Source organism: Acromyrmex echinatior, chromosome 12 (assembly GCF_024713525.1).
Source record: "Acromyrmex echinatior isolate Ae372 chromosome 12, ASM2471352v2, whole genome shotgun sequence".
NCBI classification, from domain to species: Eukaryota; Metazoa; Arthropoda; class Insecta; order Hymenoptera; family Formicidae; genus Acromyrmex; species Acromyrmex echinatior.
In genome coordinates this window covers 2,963,990-2,985,524 of record NC_141863.1, presented here as the reverse complement: position 1 = coordinate 2,985,524, position 21,535 = coordinate 2,963,990, and the positions used below count along the sequence as shown (strand labels likewise).

At 31.2% G+C, this 21,535-nt stretch overlaps 4 protein-coding genes across 6 annotated transcripts; 2 read left to right on the top strand and 2 right to left on the bottom strand.

Annotated features, from left to right (window-relative positions):
• The first annotated feature begins 262 nt into the window (after positions 1 to 262).
• LOC105153829 (venom carboxylesterase-6) lies at positions 263 to 4,774 on the top strand. 2 transcript variants are annotated; one of them, XM_087411763.1, is made up of 8 exons: positions 263 to 531; positions 947 to 1,250; positions 1,443 to 1,640; positions 1,738 to 1,916; positions 2,011 to 2,179; positions 2,239 to 2,565; positions 2,673 to 2,799; positions 4,702 to 4,774. In XM_087411763.1, exons 1-8 carry the CDS (start codon positions 322 to 324, stop codon positions 4,745 to 4,747), a joined length of 1,560 nt encoding a protein of 519 aa, XP_087267889.1. In that variant the 5' UTR covers positions 263 to 321; the 3' UTR covers positions 4,748 to 4,774. The 2 variants fall into 2 exon arrangements, with proteins under 2 accessions (XP_087267889.1, XP_011067217.2); XM_011068915.2 differs by lacking the exon at positions 4,702 to 4,774 and adding an exon at positions 2,881 to 3,265.
• Positions 3,618 to 11,453, bottom strand: mu2 (mutator 2). Its single transcript, XM_011068913.2, has 7 exons — positions 11,061 to 11,453; positions 10,694 to 10,792; positions 10,256 to 10,351; positions 9,801 to 9,983; positions 5,095 to 9,493; positions 4,684 to 4,995; positions 3,618 to 4,593 (listed from the first exon to the last, which is right to left on the bottom strand). The coding sequence occupies exons 1-7, from the start codon at positions 11,145 to 11,147 to the stop codon at positions 4,379 to 4,381; spliced, it is 5,391 nt and encodes a 1,796-aa protein (XP_011067215.1). The 5' UTR covers positions 11,148 to 11,453; the 3' UTR covers positions 3,618 to 4,378.
• Positions 11,454 to 12,287: 834 nt separating this feature from the next.
• S1P (membrane-bound transcription factor site-1 protease) lies at positions 12,288 to 19,010 on the top strand. The gene is made up of 12 exons (XM_011068911.2): positions 12,288 to 13,396; positions 13,504 to 13,845; positions 13,931 to 14,115; positions 14,360 to 14,657; positions 14,792 to 14,943; positions 15,200 to 15,480; positions 15,549 to 15,651; positions 15,746 to 16,004; positions 16,084 to 16,358; positions 16,427 to 16,704; positions 16,864 to 17,137; positions 18,380 to 19,010. The coding sequence occupies exons 1-12, from the start codon at positions 12,854 to 12,856 to the stop codon at positions 18,735 to 18,737; spliced, it is 3,348 nt and encodes a 1,115-aa protein (XP_011067213.1). The 5' UTR covers positions 12,288 to 12,853; the 3' UTR covers positions 18,738 to 19,010.
• LOC105153827 (replication termination factor 2) lies at positions 18,935 to 21,523 on the bottom strand. Of its 2 annotated transcripts, XM_087411764.1 has the most exons (4): positions 21,382 to 21,523; positions 21,134 to 21,308; positions 19,971 to 20,354; positions 18,935 to 19,765 (listed from the first exon to the last, which is right to left on the bottom strand). In XM_087411764.1, exons 2-4 carry the CDS (start codon positions 21,200 to 21,202, stop codon positions 19,367 to 19,369), a joined length of 852 nt encoding a protein of 283 aa, XP_087267890.1. In that variant the 5' UTR covers positions 21,203 to 21,308; positions 21,382 to 21,523; the 3' UTR covers positions 18,935 to 19,366. The 2 variants fall into 2 exon arrangements, with proteins under 2 accessions (XP_087267890.1, XP_011067214.1); XM_011068912.2 differs by having other exon boundaries at positions 21,134 to 21,494.
• Between the last annotated feature and the right edge of the window lie 12 nt (positions 21,524 to 21,535).

Here is a 21,535-nt window from a genome sequence, read left to right as displayed (position 1 = left end):
ATAAAACGTCCATCTTCTTAGACATAAATTATTTAATATTTTTGTCACTTTTTAAAAACACAATAATTATTGATTAATCTAACTAAAATAAATATGTAACATAATATGAGATAATTACATGCACAAGTATATGTTATAGAGTTATTAAATGTATTAAATGTTATTAAGTTTGATAAATGTCTTCTAATGATTATTTAATTTATGCATATGCGTATATGCAGATACCAAATGCGTATATGCGTCTTTATTCAAGGATATAAGAAGCAACTGGTATTAAAGAATGCCAGTTCGCGGTAATCTTAACAAGGTGCAACAGGCTATATGAGAACTATTATGTTGTTGAAGTTACTACTGATTCTACTTGCCTTTGACTGCATTATTTATGCGAATACAGATGAGTCTACTCCAAGAGTTAGAACACCTTTGGGAGGACTGAAAGGTTACTACAAAACCTCGCAAGATGGGAGAAAATACGAAGCTTATGAAGGAATTCCTTACGCTTTGCCACCTGTTGGGAAATTACGATTTAAAGTACATAATCGAATTAATCATAAATATCTTTAAAGTTACACTAAGAAAAATTTCTGATTGAATTGAAAATAAACGAATCAGAAAATTTTGATTATATTAATCAAAATTCTAGTTATTTCAACTACAATTATAATAGATTCGATTAGAAAATTTTGATTTATTTATTTTCAATTCAATCCAGAATTCCAATTAATGTAACCAAACTCTTCTTTTAGTATACATTTTTCGAAATGATATGTACTTCTAATATGATAAGATGAAAATGAATTCTTGCAATTGACAATAATTTATTACAAATACCTTGTTAATTACTTTCCTTTGTTTAGAAACTAAATTTCCATAAAAATTTTCTCACTTAAAAATATTGACAAAAAATGTTTTAAGTTAAGAATTTCTTCTTATTTTTCTTGCGCAGCCCCCTCGGCCAATACCAGCATGGATTGGTGAACTATCAGCTACAAAATTAAGTGCTGTATGTATTCAATATGATCAAGTACCAGAACATCCTCCGGAGAAAGTTGTAGGTGCCGAAGATTGTTTGTATTTAAATGTTTACGTGCCGGTACGAGAAAAAGAAGGAAATAAAATCCCAATACCGGTAATATTTTGGATCCATGGCGGAGCATTCCAATGTGGTAGCGGTATATTGTATGGACCCAAATATCTAATGGATCATGATGTTATGCTTGTCACTATTAACTATCGATTGGGACCTATGGGTATTTAATATCAACATTACGTACTGATATTAAAATTATTAGCATATTAGTAAAAATAATATTTATTACTTTTAAAATGTTAAAGTTTATTTGTTCAATTTGGCCAATTTTAAAACAAATGTGCAAACTTATATATTATTGTGCGTTTCCTAATTTAATTCTAAATTGAAAATCATTTTTTTTTAATATTAGGTTTTCTCAGTACAGAAGATGAAATAGTTCCTGGTAACATGGGTCTAAAAGACCAAAATATGGCACTTCGTTGGGTATCACAAAATATCGAATGGTTTGGTGGCGACCCTAAAAAAGTGACATTGGTCGGTTTGAATGCAGGTGGTGCAAGCGTACATTATCATTACTTATCGCAAATGAGCGCTGGACTCTTCCAAAGTAACTTTATAAGATAATGTAAAAATTAATATAAAGATAAAAAATCGTTTTATCTATATTATATTAAACTGCTACGTCATAATTTTATATAATCTAGATGGTATATCGTTCAGCGGTACAGCATTTGATTGTTGGACGCAAACTGAGAACTCTAAAGAGAAGGCCAAGAAATTGAGCGCTTTAATGGGATGTCCTACAATTAGCTCCAGAGATATGATACGTTGCTTGAGATATCGTCCAGCTCATGCAATTGTACAAACTACAAGTGAATTTATGGTAAAATTCTTCTTTCTTTTATTGCCTTGATAAAAAAAACAAATGCAATCCTCGGATAAAGAAAAGAAAGTTATGATCAATCTTATGATTTTAGCCATTCTTTTCTAATCCCTTCACTCCTTTCGGGCCGGTAGCTGAGAAATTTAGCGGTGAAGCACTTTTCATTGATAGAACGCCCATTGAGATTATCAATAACGGAGACATCCAAGATATACCTTGGGTTACAGGAGTAACGAGTGAAGAAGGCCTTTATCCTGTGGCTGGTAAAATAATGCGCATAATAACACATAGATATTTACGATAAATATATAACTTATTGCAGAGTTTATTGCTGATGATCAAAATCTGAAGCAGTTGAATGATAATTGGGATATTCTTGGGCCAGATTATCTTGATTTTAATTATACTATCCCGAGGGAGAAGCATATCGAGATTACTCGGCTTGTTAAGAAACATTATTTTGGTACAAAACCAATCAATCGACAAAGTACGAAAGAACTGATACAAATGTCAGGTGATCGCTTCTTCATCGTAGATAGCGAGAAAGCTGCACGAATGCAGGCCAAAGTAAATAAGAATCCAGTTTGGTATCATTACTTTACTTACAGAGGTGCGCAAAGCTTAAGCAATGCTTACAGCGTGAATTATGGTAAGCCTATGAAATATTAATGTTCAAGAAAATTTACAATAGAGATACACATACTTCTATTTAAAAAAATGTTTAATTAAAAAAAAATTATTTATTCGTTTTATCAGGCGTCTCACATGGCGACGACGTAGTCTATGTGTTAAATACTTCCTGGGTAGATCCACTTACAACACAAAAAGATCGCGATATGCAAAAGCATTTAATCGACTTTTGGATATTGTTTGCCACAGACGGGTAAGAAAGAAATACTTATACATATTGCATATGGTATTGAACATAAATTCATACAATACTAATTCTTCCAATGTTTGTCAGAATTCCAAAGATAGCTAATGTGGAATGGCCCAGATTAGATCCTTCAAAAAAAGAACTCCATTATTTGCATATAGCTGGTCCTGATAAGATTAACATGGACAGCAATTCTAACTTTGGAGAAAAAGAATTTTGGAATTCGATTAATTTTAAGGAAAATATATTGAAGCACTCAAGAATCGATAAAGATGAATTTTAAATAACAATGAAATAAAAAATAAACGTATTTTCTAAATTAAAGCTTTGTTCAAAGATAATGTTTAGTTTTATACATACATAAATTTATTTTATACTACTATAATTTATATTAAGTTTCTCTTTATTTCAAACATTATAGAAATAATTATCAATTAATTTCTTGTGCAAATAAAAAATGTAATGCCTAAAACTTATTGCATAGCTTATAAATTCGCATTACCAAGAATATCAAATCTTAATCCCTATTTTAATGTGATAATCAGTAGAATTAATGTTTAATGTTCCCATTTTCTGAATTATGTATAATAAAATATTTATTAAACTATTATACATAACAAATTATTTTAAAATTATAAAATATGAGTATATGTATATTTATATTTAGATACAGAGAATGAGAAGGAATTTATTATTAATGGAATTATTAATAATAAATTCTTTTTCATATTTTTTCATATTTTCTTAATGAAGCATTTCTAATAAATATTAGAAATTTTTCATTAGAAAAAATTAATCAAATACAATTCACGCTGACTGAAATAAGTGTATTATCCATGTAGTGTTTTATTAAAATATTATAAAATTAAAGAAGATACAAGTGTATTTTAACATTAAATCTAACAAACTCTTGTATTTTATTATATAAAATAATATTGAATAGTGAATTATAAATAAATCTTCTCAATAAAACAGCGTATGCTATAATAATTTCTAAAAATGCTTAAAATAAAGGAAGATAAAAGAGAATAGAGATAATCGATATATAATCAATAAAACTATAAATATAGCGTTATGTATAAGTAAAATATGCCATTTAAAAAAAAAATTAAAATATTCACAGTCTTTTATGTGGAATCAGTTGTACTATTTCTATAAGTATGGGTAATTCAAATCTGCTAAAATTTTTGTTTTAAAATTTAATTCTTTGTGATGCTTTGAGATATCGAAAATTTTACGAAATCAAGATTTTGTGAAATCAAGATCAAGATCGATAGTTTAGAATCAGAACTTATATTAATAAATAGCATACTTATTTAAAAGTTTCATAAATATTATAATATAAGTTCTAAAATATTGCATCTAATTTTTATTTACTAAAGATATGACAATATGTAACAGTAGAGTTAGTTTCTTTAATTAGTAACCAAAATATGCATACTAAATCCGATATTCACAGTCAGTTTTTATTTCAAGATTTAGGTAATGTCTTAAAATGCAACTCTGTGATTGGTTTATTACATCTTAAGACTGTACCTAAGTAGTCTTAAATACAAGAATCGATTATGAATATTGATCTTGAGTACTAATGTGTCAACTTATATTTGACGAAATCTGTTTCTTGTCTTAAGATACCAGTCAGGATAAATTCTATATCTTGTACCGTAACAGTTTTCGGTGCTTTAGCAAGAAACTTTTTTGCGTTTGGCAAATCTTCTTTACGAGATAAAATCATCGCTCTTTCGGGCCATTTAGTCGGTGGACGTAATAGAGTTTTTCCTCCACAAGACGATACTATATCTATAAGAATACAAATACGAATATTTGTATACTAGAATATTAAAATATAAATATTTTATATAAATTGATATAAAAATATTTCTATATTACCTTTTAATTCTTTTATAGGCGGTGGCCCGACGTTCGGCGTCAATACAACGATATAACCATCTAGCATTTTTTTCTCCCTAGCTTTATCAAGACTCTCCCTCAATTTGAAATCATATCTGGTTTCGGCTTCGGGATCTTTTAATATATGCTTTTCCCAATCTATAAACTCTTTCTTAGTTTTACTTTCTGTTAACCAATCGATCGCCACTATGGGTACACTTTTTGCCAACGCGCATAAAAATTTGTATGTTCGACGAACTTTGTCAGTAACTAAAACGGTGCACTGTGCCGGATCTTCCACTTTACTTCCACCTGTAAAATAAAAATTGTCAACAAATAATAAAATAGCTGTTAATACTATTGCGAAGAAATCCATTCATTTAAATATAATTTATTTAAATTTATACTCACCTAATGTTTTAACAATCTCACTATAATTTTCCATTACACCCGTTATACCCGTAAATAAAACTTTATGTTTCATTGCGGATGATATGGAATTATTTAGAATCGACATACTCCTGCGCGTTCTAGAAGGCGTCAAAATAAGAGATGTAGTTTCCGTGCTTGTATTTAGACTTGAAGCGCTCTCGTCAGTTAATCTACGAGTATTTTGATTCGACTCCATCTTCTTTCTTGCTGTTCTCGATCGTGAAGATCTAGAAGTGTCACTTTCAGTACCGCTTTGGCTACTTTCACCAGTTATGTTTTCTGTGGAAGTATCAATAAGTGAACTTGTAAAATTTTTAATACGAGAAGGTTTCTTAAATATTTCTTCCTTTCTTTTTATTGAGACTTGTGACAGCGAAGAGATGGAACTTTTAGCAGATCTTTTACGTGTTTTTGGTACAACATTGTCAAGTTGCGTATTATCAGAGTCTTCTATCTCAGATGATAAACTACTCTCAGTTAAAACAGAATCTGTTTCAGTATCTGAATTTTGTTGTTTCTTGCTTCTAGTTCTCAATTCTCTTTTAAATATTTTTGTCTTACTACCTTCTCTGATTGATAAATTCTTATTCCGTGTATTACTCGGAGCTTTTGCCATAATGCTTTCAATTTCTTGCGATCCATCATCTGAGAGGTTCTTAAGGCTCTTTAAGGGACTAAGTATAATTTTCGGAACTTTGCTGAGTTGTTGATTCGTCTGTATTTCTGTTTTTTTGGTTGGCTTATTTTTCTTACTATTTTCACTTGCAGTTACATCATTGACATGGGTCATGACTTGATTATCATAAATTGTCTGCTTGATTCGTTTAACATTGGATCTCTCAGGATAAACATTTCCATCTGTTCTCATATTTAAAGAGATCTCTTGAGTTTCTTCCAACGTAATTTTAGATATTGCTTTATTATCTTCGGAAGACTTTATATTTTCAGAGATACTTTCATGTGATCTTATTTTAGCAACATGTTCAAGGATATTCGGGGATTGCCTATCGATTGTTTTCACGGCATTTCTGCGACTGCGTATAGAAACTGGACATTCCTCAGCGACAGTTTTACGTTTTTTCGAGGTAGTTTGTTCTATCACATCTTTGTTTTTTTCTACCACATTTAGAGGTGTCTTTCTTTTACCGATAATAGATTTTGTTTCTGACTCTGTGGATCTGGTTGTTTCATAGTTGGTTGCTTCTATACTTTTTAAAGTTTCTTTTTGAAGATCATGTGGACTCTTGTCATTTTGTTTACTGGACTGTCGTGTTATTCTTGTACTGATCCACGAATTTTTCGATTCGTCATCCGTATTCTGCTTTGGATCTTCTGACATATTTGGTGAAACGCGTGAACTTTCCTTGTTTCTTTTCTTCTGACGTTTCGGATAATTATGTTTATTACTTAATATTCTATCTGCAATTTGTTGGAATCGTTTATACGTGGATTCGCTGGAATCATCAGATTCATCAGAAATGTCCACTAGACCTGCTATTTTGTCAGTCATTAGATTGTCATGAACAAGATTTGACTGACTATCAATGGATGACTTATTGTGTTTGCCAGAGTTTTCAATATCCTGTTTACGTAATGATTTTCCTTTCAAGGATGTACTTTCTTTTCTTTTACTTCTTGCGGTATTTCGTTTAGATTTTGTGCTACACACAGTTGACGTCGACGATGCAGAAGGACTCGCTGGATTTGAAAGTGTTCCTGATATTCTAACAGCTGGTAAGCGTGTTAGAATGTCATCGTCACTCTCATACGATGTATCCAATATTTGCGCACGTTGTCCATCATTTTCTGATGGGCAAGGTATGCAAATTGATGTTTTCTCTTCTGCAGCATCGACTTTCAATTTGGTTTGATCACTTTCTAAGACTTGTTTCCTCGTTTTCGACGCGGGTTCATCATCATATTTCATCAATTTTGAACTTCGAAGACTTCTTTTGTTATTCTTTCTTGAGATGATTTTATTTTTGTCATTATCGTTTAATGTTTTCGTTATTGAATCAGATTTGTGTTTTGTCTTGGCGATTCTTTTTTTTCTCTTGTTAGATTCTACATTATCATCCATGGCTTTTTCATTACTTGCTTTAGATGTCCGGGAAAAATCAGTGTCTTGATCAGGAGTTATATCCTTCACAGAGTCTGGGAACTCTTGTGTATCTTTTAAAATATTTCGCTTTCGTTTTGTAGTAATAGTAGAAAAATAAATATCTGAATTTTGAGATTCAGTCTCTGCCTTATTTACATTATTTGTATTTACTTCACTATCCAGTAAATTATGTGAACGTTGATCACGGGATGCATGCTGTTTCTTTTCTATTTGTTTTTGTGGCACGTTACATGTATCTCCGTCATCATCGTTGGCTTTATTAATAGAGTCATCACTTTGAGATGATTCCAAAATCTTTTCCAAATATTGCGTCGACATATGCGGTGACTCGTGAATGCTATTCATATCGTTATTTACATCATCAAACATTTCATTGAGTTTTTCTTCGAGAGTGTCATTTAAATTTACTTGAGAGGAGCCTTTTTCACGAGTGGAAATTCCCTTTCCTTTATTTTCAATTTCACCGATTACTTGTGTAGGCGCTAGCTCATAATCTATATCTTCACAATCAAGATTTTCTGTTGTGCGATAATCAACTGATTCTGTATTAATAATTCGCTTGTTTGCATTACTTCGATTATTTTTCGGGGTCAAGTCTATTGAATTACTCGGAGAAGTTTCACGTGATAAAATGACTTGAGTAGGCGCTACATCATCAATATCTGGCACAGATGTACTTCTTTGATTATCATTGTTGTTTATAATTTGTGTTGGCATATCACTAAATTTAGCTTCATTAATTTTATTAGAGTTTTGTGATTGATCAATTGACGAATTCGATGTATTATTAGTTACAGGATTGTTCAATTGCGTTTGTACATCAAACAAATCTTCAGATTCGATGCTCGTGCCAGGGTCATTTCTATCATTTATAACTTCATCAGATGGTTTATTTAAAGTTCTTAATTTACGCTCCTTTTCAGCAAGTTCTGCAATGTTTTCTTGGATGTCTGTTTCCGAAACATCGTTAGTTTGTTCTGAGCGAGGCTTTCCACACTTCTTTTTGGAATCTTTGGACATTATTACTGCATCTTTCTCATCAGTTTCAGAATCATCCGACATTAAAGCTTCAAATTTGTGACTAACGCATTGAGTAGGAGCTTCGAAAATATCTTCATCGTTTTCTTCATCATTTATCATGTTTTGCACATGTTCGACGTTACTATTCTTTTTCAATGACACTTTTGCAAGTGATTTCGGAGTAGACGCATTAGATGCTTGCACTTCTTGCTCATCAATACCCTCGCTAAAGATCTCTAATAAACCTGATGACTCAAGCAAATAAGCACTCTGGTTTAACGATGAAGGAAGTTTACCTTCAACTCTTGGTGAAGATAAATTCAAATACTTATGATTTCTGGATCTGGATCTCGGTGACTTTATAATATCCTCGTGATTTATCCCGTCCTTAGTAGTACTTGCTATATCGTTTCTATCTTTTTCCTTATTTGCTCGATCATTACTAATCTCATTTGCCATACCATCTGTTTCGAATTGAGTTTCCATATCGGATATGTTTTTATTCTGCTCGCCTCTTGCAATGCTATTTTCAAGTTGAGTTTCCAAATCAGATATATTTTTCGCAATATAGTTATCATCAAACTTTTGTGTCTCTAAATCGTGAATACTGCGCCCGATTTTAGCTAAATTTTTCTCTTGACTGTTACCCTTATCGATTTCATGCTCAGAATTCTGAGCATCGCTGCTATCTTCATCAATGTTGTCAGTATCAGCTTGTGTTTCCATAGTATGAATATCCGTCGTAAACTTCTTCGCCGTTACATTTCGAATACTAATATTATCCTTTTCCATTTCATTAATATTGTCTAGACAATTCTGAATTTCTATATCGTGGATATCTGTTACAGATTTACCAGCTGTTTTATCGCAAATATTTAGTTTTGGCAGCTGCTTGCCATTTTTAGCATTCGTTTTAACATGCTTGGATATATCAATAAGATCACCTTGTGTTTCCATATCATAAATGGAATTTAATGTCGTTTTACATCCTTCATCAAACTTTTGCGTCTCTGCTTCATATATACTAACTTGATTCTCGCTAACAATAATATCAGACGTGTGCAATGCAATACTTAGCGAGTCATTGCTCTCATTTTTGGAAGTATTCTTTTTATTAATACTTGGAGATGGACTTTGTTGCGGAACTCGCGGTCGTCGAAAGACATTGCGAGTCTCATCATCTTTCTGAGTTCCAAAAATAATAGATCCATCGTTGTCCACACTGGATGAATTATTCTGCAAATGAATATATTCCTAATTTTAGTTCAATTAACACCAATATTATACAATCAATAGGAAATAAATATTATAGTAATAAATGCTAATAATGCTAATAAATGCTAATTAATAATAAATATACAGGGTTGGCCATATTCGACGGAAAGATGTTTTTTTTTTCAATCATGGGAAAGAGATGTTAGATCGAGTAACGACGTTTCCCATGATTGAAAAAAAAAACATCTTTTCGTCGAATATGGCCAATCCTGTACATGCCCGTAACAAATTATATATTATATATGCTAATCGCGAGTAAAGCACTTACGAGTGATGAATCTGGCGTATTAGGAATTATTATATTCGCAGTTTTCTGTCGCGATGGTGCAGGTGTTTCTGGTATTACTTCGTCATTAGCTGGACAGTTTATATGATAAGTTGCACGTACTCCTCCGAATTCAATAACACTTCCATCCTTAAGTTCATACGAACGATTGGGTCGTAGTATTAACTATAAAAATAAGAAAAAATTCTATTAATTCAGTTTAAAAAAATATCACAATGTTTCTGTCGCGTCATTTTAAATAAATCATTAAGATATTTATATGTGTATACGCATGTGTCACATATGTAGTTTATTAAAAATAATTCTTTCTCTATCAATTAGTTATATGTCTACATATGCAATGTGAGATTATATGACATAGCTCGCATATTAAAATGATGAAATAATTCAAAGTTTCATCGATATAGTTATTAACAATTAAGATATATAGTGATTACATTATTAAGCTTTGTTTTGTTGAGAGATTTTAGATCACAAATCCAGGTTGATCCTCGACCGCTAGCTTCAATTTCTGCATGTAGTTTTGACACAGTCTGAAAAAATATTACAAACTTTTGTTAGTATTTGGTATCAAAAATGCTTGTTCATTACTATTTTACTATGTACAAAAAAAATAAAAAAAAGGTGATTCAATCTATCATAATCAAAACCAATAGAGGTTTATAATATCAAGGATATAATAATATCAAGGAAAAAACTGAACATTTTATTCAAATTATATTCAAGCTTTATTTGGATATAATATTATACATCAATTTGTAGCAAGTTCTTATAAAATTGAAGGAATATTTTTCAAGTTATAAAAAAAACTAATTTATAAAAATTATCCTCAACTAATTTCTTATAAAAATAATAAAAAATATGCTGAAACTTACCTCATTTCGAATAACAATGTTGCAGATATCAAGTCTACCAATTTTTGTAATTCCTGTTTTAATCTGGTAGTCAGTGGAATTAATGCTTAACGTTCCAACCTAAATTTTTTAATAAAATATATAACTTTTATTAAATCGTTATGCATTAAGTATTATTTATAAAATAAAATATTAGAAAATATCAAATATTAAGACATAAAAAAGATTTAAGATTTAAGATAACGAATATAATATTATAAATTCATTATAATAAAATACAATCAAGTATAATCTCTCTCTCTCTTTCTCCCCTCCCCCCTTTCTCCTGTCTTTCTCTCTCTTCAACTTTACATTTTACTATTAAAAAACATATTTGACTATACTTAACCTGTACTGATTCTTCCTCCGTTAATGCATGTGAGTCAGTAAATAAATTATCTTCATCCTCATAAACTTGCGTAGCTGAGAAATCCATTGTTATTAACAATAAAAATTAATTTTTCAAGTAATTAATGTTTAATCACATCGGCAAGACTTCTCCGTATAAACCTTCACCAATTCACTTTCACCATTTAAATAATTACACAAACAATGTATAAGCAAGCAAATATTCCATAAATATTCACTTTATAATAATAACACTTAACAAAAAAATAATACAAAATGTTACACAAATTTCACATATTTCTAAATATTCGACGCAATTGACAAACTGCGACCAATTGCGACTGCGGCTTTACTGCCTAGACAATTGCGGCTTTTGCCGCCAAAGCGTTAATAATAACAAGATAAGAGAGAAACTTATGCCCAGTTCAGATTAAAAGCGTCAGCAGCGGAGCAGCCAATCAATGAGGTGATATTCACAATGGCGTAAAAAATATCGCCTTGCTGATTGGTTGCTGATTTCCGCTGCTTGTTGCTTACTGTGTCCAATTTGAACCTGAACTAGAGGCTTATTCTTTTTGGCACTTTTTGGCTGAATTTTGCATTAGTTCATCTTTTTTCTTTTCTCTTCAGGAAGAAAAGACCTTCCATCAAGTAGTGAAAGCAGCTACCAATCTGCGAGGCGATACAGGCATTGGCGTAAAAAATATTTTTTAGTGCAAAAAGTGCAAGCAACGCGAACAGACCTGAAATGTCATGTTTATGACATGTGTCATGTGTTATGTGTGTCAAAACAGTAGCAGTGTCAACTTACATCTGACAAAATCAATGTTACCAACGTTAATTTGGCTATATTTTTAAATATAGATATTGTAAATGAGATATTGTAAATTTTTTAATTTTTAAATATAGATATTGTAAATGATATTTTTTAATGTAATATTAATTTTTTTTATAAAAAAAAAGGATAACTACAATTTATAAATTAAAAATATATTAGAGAAAATTAATTGAATCTAGTATGTATTAAATTAATATGGTGCTTGAAATACAGTATGTATAGTTATTTTACGAATAAAATAGTATTCTAAATAAAATGAGATAAAATATTGGCTTTTGTTATATCTACAAAATTATAAACAAAGATTTTCATAATTTCTTCCTTTTTTTCTATCTCTCTTCTCTCTCTCTCTCTCTCTCTCTCTCTCTCTCCCCCTCTCCCCCTCTCTCTCTCTTTCTCTCTCTCTCTCTCTCGTATTTTTTTTTGCACATGTTGTGTTATTATTCATTCATACACTCATACAGTTATGTACACATTTAGTTTATTAACAAACTGTGTTCGAACTGTAAATTATTTATGTCAATGCGATATTATTCATTCTCGTAACGACGTAAAATAGTTCGCAATTAAAATGCGCTTTGAAAAATCATTTAAAATGATTTAAAATATTTTCCCGCAGAAGCTTTTGAGGTTAAAACGTGAAGAATGTTATTAAAAAGATCGAGCACTCGTTCATGGCTGATTTCAGGATAATTTCGGATTACTTGAACTATCGTTAATTGATCTAAAGAGTTGATTTCAAGCTTCATCACGAATCAATTATAAATCATTAACTCTTTATGATTACTGAAATGATGAATATTGAAAGTGAATATTGAAAGAATGCTGATTGAATGACCTATATTATAAAAGGATAAGGTGCTCATGTTATCATTTATAAATATTTTCACGAAATCTTAATATCTGCTATAACTTTGGCTAAGTATGAAGCATAGTTCTCAGGCAGAATTAATAGTATGAAGCTGCACACATGTTTGCTATACATCTCCTTGTTACTTTTGCTCTGCATTTCTCATGGGTCAAGCAATAATCACTTTAACTTAAACAGCTCTGAAGAACATGACAATAGTGATTGTAATACAAAATTTTCACTGCATGAAACATCTGTCTCTTCAAACTCCTGTCATGATGCTCATGATGAAGAAGTTCAAGTTACCTTCTCTTCTAGTATAGTCGAAAATGAGTATATAATCAAATTTAATGGTTATTATAAAGCACATGCACGAGAGAATTATATAAGAGCCGTGTTAAATTCGTCTAATATTAAGAACTGGAAAATCATACCGCATAACAATGCAGTATCCATATATCCTAGTGATTTTGATATTGTATGTTTACAAGAAACAGATAAATACAAAGGACTCAGAGCTTTAAATAATCATCCACTTATAAAGACTGTGTCATCGCAGAGACTTATACATAGAACTTTAAAATTTATCAATACAACATCAAATGATTCTGATGTCTTAGAATATGGAAACTTCGAAAGAAGAATCAATGTAAGTTTGCAAATTTTGAAATGTATAAAAATAAGATAACTATGTGCGTCTAAATTTTTTATATTAAATCATATATCTAATGTTGTTAAGGAAAAACTTAATTTCAGAATGTTCAGTCTGGACAATCGACAAATCGACATACATCTCGAAAGTTATTAAGAGCTATACCGAAGCAAATTACTTATATGCTCGAAGCTGATGTATTATGGAAAATGGGCATTACTGGAAAAGATATAAAAGTAGCGATATTTGACACTGGACTTGCTGCTAGTCATCCACATTTCAAAAATATCAAAGAAAGAATAAATTGGACGAATGAGAACACTAGGGAGGATGGCCTAGGCCACGGGACATTTGTAGCTGGTGTTATTGCGTCATCCTCAAAAGACTGTTTTGGTTTTGCTCCAGACGCAGATCTTTATATTTTCCGTGTTTTTACAAACGATCAGGTACCTCTGTCCTTCATGCTTCTTTCCTATTTGTAATTTTACACTTAAATTTGACTTAAAAGAATTTGTATCTGAAACATAATAGGTGTCTTATACCTCGTGGTTCTTGGATGCATTCAATCATGCTATACTTCGCAAGATAACAGTGTTAAATCTGAGCATTGGTAGTCCAGATTTTATGGATCAACCATTTGTCGATAAAGTATGGGAGGTTACAGCTAATGGTATTATTATGGTATCGGCAATTGGCAATGACGGACCTTTATATGGGTATATAAAATAATTTTGTTAGAATTTATTTAAAATTTCATATATATATATATATATATATATATATATATATATATAAAATCAAAATCTGAAATCGCTTCTCTATCTTCAAAGTAATCAGTTTCATCAAGATTTAGATTTCAGTTATTTTGTATTTAAGTTTGAGTTATGTTTTTTCGATTTCTTATGTATTTAGAAAAACTATGAGTATGATTAATTTGTATATCACATTTTATTTGCACAGCACTTTAAGTAATCCTGCCGATCAAATGGATGTAATTGGTGTAGGAGGTATCAATTGGGATGATCAAATAGCAAGGTTTTCTTCGCGCGGTATGACTACTTGGGAATTGCCTTATGGATATGGTAGAATCAAACCTGACCTAGTCACATATGGATCAGGAGTAAGAGTATCTGCTTTACAGAGCGGATGTAGAAGTCTTTCTGGTACCTCTGTTGCTAGTCCTGTTGTTGCTGGTGCAGTTGCGTTATTAGCTAGTGCATTTATAGAAATAAATGGATCTAAAACTAATAAAGAAAAGGTAATTACGATTTTTTATACTTATGCATCAATACAAATATCATTGAATATTGTGCAGAGAGTGAATATTGTAAAAAACTAATTTCTATTGCATTTTGTGTTTATATATAATAAATAATAATAAATATTTTTAAGGTAACACCGGCAAGTATGAAACAAGCGTTAATAAATTCAGCCCGTCGCTTACCTGGAATTAGTATGTTTGAACAAGGTGCAGGAAAATTAGATCTTTTGCGGGCATTTCATTTTTTACAGTCATATATTCCTATCGTTACACTTCATCCAAGGTAAGTTTTTCTTTATAAATAATGAGAAAACATTACTATACGATAATGTAATTTTTTTTGTTTTTTATTTGCTATTGATATTTGTTTAATTAATTAATTCTGTTGATTCACTAATTATAAATATTATTTATACACATATAATGCTATAATAATCGCGTATATTAAATGATAAAATAATCAGATAAAATAAATAGGCAATATCGATAAAGTTTTGATTACACAATGCAATAATCAGTTTTTTGCTTTTGTTAACTAGCTACATAGATTTGACGGAATGTCAGTATATGTGGCCGTACTGTACTCAAGCTATATATCATACTGGTATGCCAACAATAGTCAATGTAACTATAATAAATGGTTTGGGTGTGGCTGGAAATATAGTAAATCTTACCTGGCATCCATATACTGGTACCGGCAATGGTGAACATATTGATGTGGCGATAACATATAGTGATGTCTTGTGGCCATGGTCTGGCTGGTTAGCAGTCGCTATAACAGTCCCTTTAACGTCTCACGACTGGCAGGGCATTGCTCAAGGTTTAAATATTAATTTCATTTTTATGGTAAATTGATATTTATTAATAGCAGATTGCATTTCTATACAGGTTATATTTCACTCACGGTTGAGAGCGATGGCGCAGGTAAATCACGGCAATCAACTGTAATGCTCCCATTGCAGGCAAAAATTATACCTACACCTCCTAGACAGTGAGTAAAATTAATATTTTTGAACGTGATGTACCGAAAAATATATTCGCAAGGATATTTAATAAATTATCTATATCTCTTATTATCTCTTCAGTAAACGTATCTTGTGGGATCAGTACCATAATTTGCGATATCCACCCGGATATTTCCCTAGAGATGATTTACGCGTAAAAAACAACCCTCTCGACTGGAACGGAGATCATATACATACTAATTTTAAAGACATGTATCAACATTTACGTAATACCGGATATTATCTTGAAGTGCTTGGTCATCCATTTACTTGTTTTGATGCGAGAAATTATGGAACTCTGCTTATTGTAGATACAGAGGAGGAATTTTTTCCTGAAGAAGTATACATTTGTGTTTTATAAGATTATGTACTTTCTATGTGCTCATTTATATGCTGACGTGAAATGGTTTCAATTGCAGGTGACAAAATTAAAACGAGATGTGGAAGAGAATGGTCTATCAGTAATTGTATTTGCAGACTGGTACAATGTAGCAGTCATGCGAGAAATTAAGTTTTACGATCAGAATACTCATCGATGGTGGATACCTGAAACCGGAGGTGCCAATATTCCAGCGATAAACGATCTACTTTATCCTAATTGGGGTGTGGCATTTAGCGACGAAGTACGAAACGGTCAATTCACCCTTGGCCAGCACGCACCAGTCATATTTGCGTCTGGCACTACATTAACCAGGTAAAATATTTTGTACGTAGAAAAACTAGTTTAGATTATATACAGCACATTTTTTTATATTTATTCAGATTTCCAAAGGATGGAATCGTTTTGTATGCAGATTTATATGATCAGGGTCAAGAACTTCTGGAAAAAAAATCAGGAATATCTACACTTGTACCAATACTCGGACTTTTACAAGTGACGAATGAGAATGATGTTGAAGTGGCATTTAATGTTAAATTTCATAATGAAATACAAGCAGATCAAAATGGTGAAAAAAATGTCAAAGATCAGACGAGTACGTCCGGTAGACTCGTTGTTTATGGAGATTCAAATTGTATTGATGACAGTCATTTACAAAAATGTATGTATTACAAAAAAAATATTAATAACAAAATATTGTAAATACTGATAAATATTTTACCTTAGAAATCATTAAAAATTTTCTATTTCTTGAAACACTCTGAATTGTACAATTTCATTGGATATTATTTATTGAAATAATATTATTATTCATATTTAGCCTGTTTTTGGATGCTCGACGCTATTTTAGAATATACAACAACAGGGTACGTACCTACTGTTTTTATGGATGAAAATCAGAAAAAGCACAAGACTGTTAAAACGACCAGTAATATAGAGATTGGAGAATTACCATATCGAATGAAGGAAAATCATTTTAGTCGTCATAGTAAAGTATTAATAACTAACGAACCAGCAGGTAGTTTTAGATCTCTTCCGTTATGTACCACTCCTATCTATGCCGTTCCTGTACCAGTCAATGAATCTGTGCCAATGTAAGTAATTTCACATGCATATATAAATATTATTTCAATTCCAGATACATTTTATAAATTTGTTCAATTTTTTTCTTGTTCCTATATCTGAAAAGTAAATGCTAGAAGAAAATATTTTTAAATTGTATTCCACTTACTTTATAATTGTAGCTGAAAGAATAAAAAATTAGAGGCTACAACTAAAAATAGATCGCTCTTATTTAATCTTTAGACAGCTGGAATTTTTTTTAAATAGTGATTCTTTTTTCTCAAAAATTTTGCTAAATGACATACACATAGCGCAAAATTTCGAGATTTGTACAGAGCCACAAAAGTGGCTTTTCCGACCGAGAACATATGATCAAATATAAAAAAATGTTTATTTTTTTAAAAATAGTGTATTTTGAGGGTGTGTTTTTGGAATCGCTGATTTCAATTCTAAGCATAGATTTATAAAATTTCGAGTCTTAAACGCAATATTAACAATGAATATAAACGTATAGACTCAGAACTTTCCTTTAGCATTACCCAGAGCTAACGACGTGGACGTAGAAAGTTTGTAGCTCCTTTTTGATTGTTTTTTTGGTTTTTGAATTTTTTATTTTTTTTTTACTTTTTTCTTATTTTATAATTTTTATTTTTTAATACATACACACATATATGTTTAATACATTTAATAAAAGTAGTAGTATTTTACAATAAGATTGGAATCAAGATCGTTTATGTTAAATAACATTACTTTAAATACGAAACGCTACTACGGTCTGAGTGTTGAGATGTTAAACTAATATATATATATTCATATAAATGAATTAATTTCAGAAATGATAATTATGTGCCGATATAGTTGTCGGACTTTCAACGCAATCAATCTGAAATATTAATAATCCCCTCAAATTTCCCAAATTAATCTTAAAAAACTGTAATAAATTTATTGCGAAAAATATTTTTTAAGATTAATTTGAGAAATTTGGGGGTATACCAAAAACCACTTTTGTAGCTCGAGTTTGAATTAAAATATTACTACTTTAAGTACGAAAAGTCACTTTTGTAGCTCGAGTTTGAATTAAAATACTACTACTTTAAATACGAAGCGCTACTAGTATAGTATTTTAATTCAAACTCGAGCTACAAAAGTGGCTTTCCCAGCAGTCTAAAGGTTCAAGTATTCAAGCAGATTATACTATACTTATTCTATCATTACTAATTATTTCTAGATTTTTGCGAATATCTTGAATATTTTTTTTTTAATTTTTTTCACAGAGAACTTTACAGATCTCAGAAGATGGTTTCTGTAGGAAATACTATGAGCGCAGCAAATTCAGTAATGCAAGATACGGACACTTTTTGGCTTAAGCGACGAGTTGGTGGTGCTGGTATCTCTACATTGCAACATCTCGACACTGATATTACGGCTTATGACGCGAAAGAAATTCAAGAAGAATATGTGATTGTACACCAATGGAGTTACGTAATAGTGATAGTTATTATAGTGACAGTTGTCGTGTATTTGTGCAGTTATTTGGGATTGAACAGATATTCGCGCAGGAAACGTGCTATACTGAGAATATTTGGAGCTATTCGAGCATTAGTTGTGCGTAGGATACCTATACAAATGTAATTTGATAACTTTGCAAGAATTATGTATTGTATTTGAAACACACATAGTCAATATAATTTTTTTAAATAATTGGAATATATATTTCAAGAATATAATTCCAAGAAATTTGTATACAAATTAGACTATGTGCCTTTAAAACATACAACGTGAATTTGTAGATTATGTAAATTATTTTGATATAAAAAAATTACACATAATTACAAAAAACGTTATTTATTGGCTTTCTTAAACTAATGAGATAACAAATAATATTAAATTGTACTTCGCTTATTATATATATTTTAAAGCTTTAATCCCCTCCCCCCCCCTCTTCTAATCAGTATTCGCTCTGCAACTTTCTTAACTGATAGTTATGTATTTCATATTAATGTATCTATTTAACGTTAGCATAATAGAACAGTTTTTTTTTCATTTTAAAGAACAAAACATTTGAAGAATAACATTATGTAAATGAAAATATGTAAAGTCATGAAAAATATTTGTTATAAAAAATTTTTCAAAACGTAATTGAGAAAATGTCCGGATTCATTGAATTCGCAAATACTGATTCGAACTAAATCACAAAATTATAATGTAAATCGTTTTTTACATTTTCTTTCTAAGAACATATTAACTGCTTTATATATACATTAATTATAAAATGGATTATAAGTAACCCAGTGCGCTCTGTCTTGTTTTGTTGCAGATTTATGAGTAGTAAAAATGCTTTTGAAAACTTCCGACGCTTTGGGATCTTTCGCAACGCTGTAATCACTTTTAGCTTTTTTATAAGCAGGATCATCGGCCTCCTTATGATTATTGTTCAATTTAGGAATTGTTTTATCCTCCTTTTTCATCTTTTTCTTCGACACTTCATCCGTCTTCTTTTCTTCTGTTGAGACATCATCCTCTAATTTCTTCTTCTTTGACTTCTTTTGACTAGTTTTTCTAAGCACCGCTCGCTTCATCATGAGGTCCACGTCGTCTCCTTCTGCGTTTAATATGACTATGTCCGTCTCTTCAAATGGTTGCTGACATTTGTGACACGACTGTGAAATTTAATTAACAATGTAAATAATAGAAAGGACATGTAAGAATCGGTTATATAAAGATCGCACAAATAATAAGTTAAAAAAGTTAAGATATAACATTCGACTATAATTAAATTAAATTGTGCAATTTAATATTTTCTTGTCGTAAAACTTTCAGTATTTATTATTTATTTTCGTTATATAATTGAATATTTTTACTTACTGTACTCTTTACTTCTTTGAGGGCACGTTCACTCATTACACAGCCGCATGACCATAAGAAACAGAATTTATATTTTCCATTCATTTCCAAACCAATGACTGGACAAATAAATGGACTTTTGCCTCCATCGTTGTAACGGTCTCCTTTCTCAGCTTTATCACCATCAAATGCTGGATTTGGTGTTAAATTGAGATTCCTTACATCCTTCAAGTTCTTAATATGTACTGCAGATTCTGGAAGGGTATTTCGATCCAAAAGACCTTCCAATACAGCTTCTTTACTGTACAGGCGACCTAAGCCACAACTCACGATCGGTGATTGCAGTGGTAATTGCCGTATTGTACAGTGCTTCCATTTAAAAGCTAATTCTGCTTCTTTGTCTTTCTGTTAATAGATATATACACATACATTTAGATATGTAACATGAATAATAATATATAGAAAATAAATAATTAGACATTTCCTTTTAAAGTAACTTACATTGAAAATAATTTAAAGAGATTATGAAGAGAATAAAATCAGCTCGAGATTGCAGAATAAAAGAATAAAAAACCGAGAGTAATATTGTATGAGGTTTTTTTTTATTGAACAAGAACTTTTCTTGTCGTTTCGATAAATATTAAATACATTAAAAAAAACAAACCTATTGAAAGCAATGATTCTTAAACCTGTTCTATAATATGCTTTTTGTTTCCTGTTTCTTGTCTTTTGTTATTTTTTACATCTCATCTTTTTGCTTCTTATCCGGTTTTTTTTGTTTTATATCGCCCGAGATAAAAATTAACAACTTCGAAAGAAACAAGAAATACGTAGCAAAAAATACAATTGTTGATAAAACGGTTGCAAAGGAAGAAAAAGGCAAAAGGTAAAAACAAGAAACAGAAAACAAAGAGCACATTATAGAATAGGTTTGTTCGTGTCCCATGTTCCGATATGCTCCTACCATAGATCCTTTTAGAAAGATTTCTCTCTGATCCTATTCACTCCAACGCGCGCGCGCGCGCGCGCGCGTTGGAGTGAATAGAAGCTATGATAGGAGTATATTGAAACATGTTGAGCAAGCGACGCGAACGAATCTTTAATATTCAAGATTCTGACAGAAATTTCAATAGAAAAAAATCGAACTTCTCTAAGCGAGATTATTATTAGACTTTCCAAATTACCTGTTCCGGTTTCCTTTTCACCCTTACAAGCTCGTCTCTGCGAGGAATAGTGCCACCATCGCAACCCATGACGACGCTTCACAAATATTTCAATATATTATGTAAATACTTTCCTCTTCCTCTCTCGATTCCAACGAAAGACAAGAATGGATAAGAATAGGATGAATGGAATACTCTAAAACACAACAGAGTATTACGAAGCGACGCGATCGTAAGAACAGATCGTAAAGAAATGGCGGCGTACTAACGCGTCATCGTCATCACACGCAACGACAGTGCTGCCAATCGCTCTCTTAAAATCACTTTCTTGTATGCCGTCAGCTGACGGCACGGCGTTGCGGGTTGCGGGGCCGCGGCGGCTTTAGTTGTCGGGCGGGTCGCAGGGCAGCAGCACGCAATCTG

Excerpts from the sequence above, each read along its gene's own strand:
- LOC105153829 (XM_011068915.2), top strand. The coding sequence starts at position 322 with ATGAGAACTATTATGTTGTTGAAGTTACTACTGATTCTACTTGCCTTT. Across the intron at positions 532-946 it reads TTGGGAAATTACGATTTAAA|CCCCCTCGGCCAATACCAGC; the intron begins GTACATAATCGA and ends TTTCTTGCGCAG. Across the intron at positions 2,180-2,238 it reads AGGCCTTTATCCTGTGGCTG|AGTTTATTGCTGATGATCAA; the intron begins GTAAAATAATGC and ends AACTTATTGCAG.
- mu2 (XM_011068913.2), bottom strand. The coding sequence starts at position 11,147 with ATGGATTTCTCAGCTACGCAAGTTTATGAGGATGAAGATAATTTATTT. Across the intron at positions 10,352-10,693 it reads ACATTGTTATTCGAAATGAG|ACTGTGTCAAAACTACATGC; the intron begins GTAAGTTTCAGC and ends ATATTTTTTCAG. Across the intron at positions 4,594-4,683 it reads GCCTATAAAAGAATTAAAAG|ATATAGTATCGTCTTGTGGA; the intron begins GTAATATAGAAA and ends GTATTCTTATAG.
- S1P (XM_011068911.2), top strand. The coding sequence starts at position 12,854 with ATGAAGCTGCACACATGTTTGCTATACATCTCCTTGTTACTTTTGCTC. Across the intron at positions 13,846-13,930 it reads GTGTTTTTACAAACGATCAG|GTGTCTTATACCTCGTGGTT; the intron begins GTACCTCTGTCC and ends GAAACATAATAG. Across the intron at positions 15,652-15,745 it reads ATACCTACACCTCCTAGACA|TAAACGTATCTTGTGGGATC; the intron begins GTGAGTAAAATT and ends TTATCTCTTCAG.
- LOC105153827 (XM_087411764.1), bottom strand. The coding sequence starts at position 21,202 with ATGGGTTGCGATGGTGGCACTATTCCTCGCAGAGACGAGCTTGTAAGG. Across the intron at positions 20,355-21,133 it reads TGAAAAGGAAACCGGAACAG|AAAGACAAAGAAGCAGAATT; the intron begins GTAATTTGGAAA and ends ATCTATTAACAG. Across the intron at positions 19,766-19,970 it reads TCAAAGAAGTAAAGAGTACA|TCGTGTCACAAATGTCAGCA; the intron begins GTAAGTAAAAAT and ends TAAATTTCACAG.